This window comes from Cibotium barometz, chromosome 16 (genome assembly GCF_041138505.1).
Source record: "Cibotium barometz isolate CiBa-2024 chromosome 16, ASM4113850v1, whole genome shotgun sequence".
NCBI classification, from domain to species: Eukaryota; Viridiplantae; Streptophyta; class Polypodiopsida; order Cyatheales; family Cibotiaceae; genus Cibotium; species Cibotium barometz.
Window position 1 is genome coordinate 39,605,893 of NC_141061.1, and position 7,183 is coordinate 39,613,075.

General features: G+C 46.4%; 1 protein-coding gene across 1 annotated transcript; it reads right to left on the bottom strand.

The window, feature by feature from the left end:
• Nucleotides 1–1,181: 1,181 nt before the first annotated feature.
• On the bottom strand, nucleotides 1,182–3,236 carry LOC147630635 (cytochrome P450 78A4-like). The gene is made up of 2 exons (XM_086810029.1): nucleotides 2,013–3,236; nucleotides 1,182–1,906 (listed from the first exon to the last, which is right to left on the bottom strand). The coding sequence occupies exons 1-2, from the start codon at nucleotides 3,048–3,050 to the stop codon at nucleotides 1,280–1,282; spliced, it is 1,665 nt and encodes a 554-aa protein (XP_086666155.1). The 5' UTR covers nucleotides 3,051–3,236; the 3' UTR covers nucleotides 1,182–1,279.
• Between the last annotated feature and the right edge of the window lie 3,947 nt (nucleotides 3,237–7,183).

The following is a 7,183-nucleotide window of genomic DNA, read 5'->3' on the forward strand; positions in this document are numbered from 1 at the left end:
AACTGGTATTATTTGAAGTCGGCTTTTCAAACACCGTTTTTTTTTTTAACGAGAGGGAGAGAGAGATTGATTGTATCGTTAAGATTCACTATAAGAAATTCCAATACATTAACTTAGTTCAAAAGATTGTTAACTTTCTCACACACTGTAGGTTTCAGTTAGTACACTCGTCTGTTGTTTGTAGAGTTTCATACATTAGCAGGTTAAGCCTAGTCTCACTTCTTAGCCTCTTCTTATTAGCACATACTAATTATCCTATTGAGATTTTAAGAAAATCCAACTTCTAATTTGGTAGAACAGGGCATCGTAAGTTGAGTCAGGATCTTTGATGTCCATGATAAGCATCATCCCTGATCCAGCTTGAAAGGCAAGCATTACATATTGTTGTCACCGTAGGATCACCGAAGAGGAGGGTGGAAGCAAGAGTCATGATGATCAAATAATGAGAGAGAGAGAATAAGTGAATGGTTCATCATATTCCCTTTAAATGGTTTTTAGCAACATCTAATGTGGAATCACACTAACATGTATACCATCTTAGTTTGTAAATGTCTATACCATTACGATATATGCAAAATATTATTCAATAGTTGGAAAGAAAAAATAAAACATATAATGCTATATATAAACAATATTACATAATATAATAATGATATGTCGTATTGATAAACCTCGCTCATGCACTTCACCCTTTTGTAAGAGCCCTAAGAGAGTTCTTGCCTAGTCACACTTGCCCAACGCAAAGTTTGCTCACATAACAATCGAGAGTTTGATTTATTTTATTAAGGTTTTTGGCCATATTCAATACAACAAAACGAGAGCTGAATTTATTTATTTGATTCAACCCAAAAGAAAAGTTTTGGGTGCTTATTAACATTAGTGTGTTATTATTTCATCACTGTATTATATATATAGTAATAGCTTATATGCATAGAAGATTTTGAATTCCATAAAAAGTCCATTTTATTTTGAAGATTGATTTATTGATATTATTTATTTGGATTTCTACAAAATGTATGTTTTCTTGTAGGGGGGGGGGGTGGTGGTGGTGGTGTGTGTGAGAGAGAGAACGGAAAATAAAATATCTAATAATCTCTCTACGTAATAAATTATTCAACAGGTTCTAAAAGCCACAAGAAATTTTTTAAAAACGAGCGAGAGAGAGAGAGAGAGATTGTATCGTTAAGATTCACTATAAGAAATTCCAATACATTAACTTATTCTCACACACTGTAGGTTTCAGTTAGTACACTCGTCTGTGTTGTAAGCAACAAAGCTACTATGCCGGGTGCTGCCTATCAGTGAAATGAGCCGAAAGAGGCACGGCCATTTCGCACGACAGCTTTAACACCTCCGTGAGATCCACAGGGTGGCGATGGTCTGCAGAGAGGTGGAATCGCTGCACGATCCTGGCCACCCAAAGGTGCACTGTTGCCAAGGCGAGAGCCTTGCCGGGGCAAACTCTTGAGCCCGCGCCGAAGGGAGCCAAGCGCAGGTCGCCCCCCCTCACATCCACGTCCTCCCCCCCTTCCCTAGGCAGGAACCGCTGCGGCATGAAGTTATCGGGTTCGGACCAGATGGCGGGATCATGCGTGATTGCCCACATGTTCACCATGGCCGTGGTTCCGGCAGGGACGTAATGCCCGGCAATCTCGAAGTCGTGAATGGCGAGCCTTGCCCACGACAGCAAAGGCCCAGGCGGATGAAGGCGCAGACCTTCTTTCACAACTGCTTGCAGGTAAGGCATGCTGGCCACGTCGGCGTCGCGGACGGTGCCACCCTTTATCCCCACTACAGCCTCCACTTCAGCATGCAGCTTTGCCTGCACGGTAGGATTCAGAACAATCTCGGCAAGGATCCACTCTGTAAGGATGGCCATGGTATCTGTGCCTCGGAAGATCATCTCCTGTGGTTGCACAATAATATGAGTCAACAACAACCAAATATTATGGCTTCACGTAAATTATACGCACAGTAAGGTAGAACATGACAATTATTATTTTGCAACTCACCCAAAGAATGGATACCATATCGGAATCAGCCAATTTTTCCACCCCTTCCAAACCGAGGAGCACGTCCACAAAGTCACACGAATCATTCGTGTTGCGAATGGCAGCACCGATATTGCTGCTCCTGTGCTCGTCTATTATTTTCTGAACGAACGCGTACACTCGCGGCACTAGCTCGTCGCAGCGTTGTCGAATGCGCAAGGGGTCCACACACTCGAAAGCTGCAGGCAAGTGGTCCGCCATGTTGAAGGCTCCCAGCAGCTCGAAGCCTTCCCGCACCATGCTTTGCACCTCCGCAGCCTCGGCGCTGCTATGCTCGGAGAATGCGTAGCGCCTGCCAAACACGGTGGCAAGGATGTTGTTGAGGGCTGCATGCTGCAAATAAGGGCGCACCTTCTGCACGTCGCAGCTATCATGGGCGGGAGAGCCTATGGCATCTAGCATTATGGATGCCTCGAGCTGACGGTTGTGCTCGTGAGCGGCAATGCGACGCGGCGAGAAGAGGTGAGAGGCGGCGAGGCGGCGGAGGCTGCGCCAATGATCGCCGTAGGCCGCGAATCCAACGGCGCGCCCAAAGAGGAGCTGCTGTGCGGATTGTGTCAGAGGGCGTTCTGCGAAGGCGGGGCTGCATAGGATGTCCCGGGCAATGCTGGGCTGACTGGAGACGACAACGCGGGTGGAGCCCAAACTTAAAGCCATAAGAGAGCGTGCATTGTGGCCGGACGCGAGGGCCGCGAGGCGGCGGTGGGCGGTGTAAGTGCCGGCGAATGAGAGGAGGGAGCCCAGAACTGGAAGGCCGCGGGGGCCTGGAATGGGAGGGAAGTGGCGGTTGGCAGGCTTGCAGAAGAAGCTCGTCATCCCCCAGGCAGGGCCGCCGGGGTATGCCCAGCTTAGAAGGGCCGCGAGAAGCCAAATTACCAAGAACGCGAGGAGAAAGAGAGCGGAGGAGAAGAGTCTGGGAGACGAGCAAGTAGAGAGGAAGTGGAGGAGGAGGGTGTGGTCAAGGTGGGTGCAACTGGTGTGGAAGAGTTCTAGAGCCATCGATGATCGCTGGGAAACTTCAAACGTGGACTGGTCTTTTATGGGTGCAAGGAGCGGTTAGAAAAGAGCTCGTTAGACTAGGTAGCAATAATAAGTTGGATATGAACCTAGACTCTCCATCATCACGTTAATATTCTCTTACGTTTCACCTTATCAACAACAAGGTTAACCGGTATTTTTCTTCTTAAAACGAAGATAAACACTAGACCACAATCTGATCTAACCTTTTCCTTAAAAAATGTTGGACATGTCCTTTCACACCCCCCCCCTTTCCGAGTTTATCCAAGCTTCAACAACCTAGAGTCCCCTTAGAAGTTCACATAGAATAAGTAAAAATGCCATGGCTTTATGAGTAAAGGGTAAAACTTCATGGATTTAAGGCATACACTTGTCGTCATGGTGTAGCAATTTTGATTACTTCACATGCCCCTTTCATAATCCCCCGCCCCCCAAAGTTTATCCAAGCTTCAGCAACCTAGAGTCCCCTTCTAAGTTCACATAGAATAAGTAAAAATTCCATGGCGTTATGGGTAAAGGGTAAAATTTCATGGATTTAAGGCATACACTGTCGTCATGGTGTAGCAATTTTGATTACTTCACATGCCGCTTTCATAATCACTAGTAGCACTCATCAAAATGTTATTGAGATGTGATATGATGTATGATAAATGGCTAATATCTCCTATTTGGTTTGACATCCCCTCCTTAGCATGGGGGATGGGATGAGTTTATGATTATTTGGATTAATATAGTGTGCTTATAGCACAATCTTGCTATATCAAGAAGGTTTCCTTCCTCCTATTTAAATTGCAATGCTCTTGATGTGCTTTTTCATAACCTTTATAATCATTTGATGACACTACAAGGGATTGGGCTCATACCCGCGCTCTTAGCCGCTAAAAATGACTTGTGAAAAAAAGTAGCGGGCCCATGTATCAGCGCGTGTATAATCGCGGCCAGAGACATGCGTGTAAAACCGCGTGTACAGTACCTCTCAGACGCGCGTATACACGGGTATATACCCGCGTTGTTTTACACAGACGCGTTAATACACGCACCTATACACGCTTCTTATTATATTAGACGCGCTTATACACGGGTGTATAGCCGCATCCTGCTCAGTTCATGTCCCAGACGCATTTTTACTTGCGTCTATACACGCGTTTTTTTAATTTAGATGCGCTTATACACGCGTGACTGCCAGTGTATACGCCTTAATACACGCGTAATTTCCAGGGTATCCGCGTAGATACACGCGAGTTTTAGCAGTGTTGACGCGTTTATACACGCGAACAGAGAGCAAAAAAAAAAATCCAGAGAGTGCTATTTGGTGCCTGAATACTGTTCCAGCATTCCAGCACCCAATAGCACTCTCTGGTTTAGGGTTTTTGGTGCATTAGACCATCCCATTAGACCATCCACGAAGAACATATGCACGAGGGAGATTAAGACAAGAACGACATGAATGCATACATTGTCATTACACGATTCAAGACAGCCATGAATGTAATACTATCGATCAATCAATTCAATATTACTATCAAAATTTCATACATGTATACAAGGGAGTCCATATCTCGAAGTAGCCCATGGCTTGAGTTTACAAAAAAATATATACAATCACATCCTAAATATGGAATGTGATACTACAAGTCTGAGTACTACTCAGACCCAGATGATGACTCGGTGCTCCCCCCATGCTCAGATGAGCTCGCATCGGTCGGAATGTCCGAGGAGTAGTGCTCACGTCCACCCTCTGCAGCGGCGACCGGTGGATCATCAGCAGCTTGTGCCTGTTCAAGTAATATATAGTATATAAGTATATATATATGCAATTCAATAAACCAAAACCATTCGTTACGAATTTTCAAGTACCTGTCGACCGTATGGTCTCATGGCCAACTCAAACTGCGCGTCCGTAATACGTCCCTCGGCTCTGAAGATGGCCCACGTGTCACGTTTGCTATGCCGGCGAGCATACGCAGTATCGTGGGTTGTGGGCTTCCTCCCCGTAACCCGTCGCTGTATCATAATCAACACAATTTGTAAGATTAAAACAATTCATAGAATCAATGAATCAAGTAAACAATCAAATAAAGTGGCAGGATACTTACGAACTCAGCCTCCCATGACTCGACGCCGCCAGATCCGAAATGCGAAGATCCAACGGTCTCCATCTAGATCCGTCGTGCCTCCACATGCTGCCTGCTCTTCACGCCACCCTCTGCTCGTTTCTTTGCCTCCTTCCACTCGCGTTTGTGCGCAGTGGCAGGTTTCTCGGCAGGATAGCCACCCGCAGCTACATTTAGCCGGTCATCGTACGCGAGTTTTTTAAGGTGAGATCTTTTATTACTTAAGATCTCCCTTATTCGCGTCCTTCCCCATACATCCGAGAATGTAGCATGTGGGGGATTGGGGTACCGACTATGTACAGCCTCTATCACCTCCCCAACTAATCGGCTATTTTGATCTTTAAATTTAATAAAACAATTTCTATATGAGTTTGATACTACCCCACGCATGTATTCCATTACCTCCCTCCCCCTCGCATCCATCACTATCCCGCCCCTATCCGTCACATCATAGCAAACCACTCTCTCCATCTCTCTCATCTCCTCCTCTTCCGAACTGTCTCCTCTAACTCTTCTCCCTCTATCTCCTCTCTCACCCCGTGCCCTACTACCTCCCCCACCTCCCCCACCTCCCCCACCAAAGCACCCGCCGCATCCTCCACTCCCACTCTTCCTACTGCTGCGGGTGGAGTCACGACTGGGGGATTGTCTACGTGACGGTGGCTGTGAGCCCTGACGTGACGGTGGCTCTGAGGGAGCACGTGATGGTGGCTGTGAGGGTGTACGTGAGTGTGTCTGGGACGAGGTATGTCTCCTCGGTGGACGTGGAAGAGGAGAAGCTGCATGCCGTCTCGTCGGACTCAGAGGAATAGACGGCACTGGAGTGCCCTGGATACTCGCGATAGGGGTATAGACACCAGGCAGGGAAGGAGGGGGATGGGCATACATATACTCTGTAAGCTCAACCGGACCAGGTTGGCGCCCAAAGTGATTCATCATCTCCATCAACCAATTGCTGTACGCAAATGGATCGGATGAAGAACCTGGAATATCCATAAAGAACCTGCAACAAACATCATCATGTACATCATGGGCTGTCTCTTGACTCACACATTGTCATTACACAAGTCAATTGCCTGCAAACCATGAAATCTGAAACGCCGCAGTTTTCTGTCTGCAGAAACGCGTGTATACACCCGTCAAAAAACGCGTGTATACACCCGGCCAAAAACGCGTGTATATGCGCGTGAAAAAACTCTGCAGACAGGTTACACGCGCTTCTACACGCGTTCCTACACGCGACCTGCGAAAAAATTTTCTCGAAAAGACCGACCCCCCGACAAAGACAGAATGTCCTTATAAAAGGACCAGCCATTGTCGCCCCTGTCAGGATGCAGCAACCCAATCGTGTGCAAGAAGACAAACCCAAAGAGCAAAGAGCAAAGTAAACAAATCTGACAAAAAGAGACAAGGCACAGGACAAAGTGACTCACCTCTGAAAAAGTGAGTCCTCTCTGCTCCTTCTCTGCTCCCTCCTTCTCCCGTGTGTGTGCTCCTTTCTCTGCTCCCTCCTTGCTGTTGGAAGAGGCGAAAACAGGCGAAAACGCATGCACTGTTGATTTCTAAGTTCAAAATCTATATTTGGGGAAGGCGGGCTATTTTTAGTTTAAATATGCCGCCGCGTTTATGTTCGCGTTTAGAAACGCAGGTATATTTGCGTGTATATGCTTTTAGCTGCGTTGATACACGCGTTTTGCAGAAATTAGCTGCGTGAATACACGCGTTTTTTAGGAATTAGCCGCGTTAATACACGCAAATTTTAGGAGATAGCCGCGTGAATACACGCGATTTTGTGCTTTCATTAAAAATATATAATGAGTTTGTGTTTTCTGATTTGTACACAGGATGTCATCAACCTCTTCAAGCAGTTCTGGGGAAGATGAGACAATGCGTCATCGTAATCGCGATGTGTGGTTGGGACATCGAAATTGCTTTATGTGGTATTGTGCATGCACGTTGGATGTTCTTCCTAGAGCGCTTCATGAAGACCTTAAAAGACTT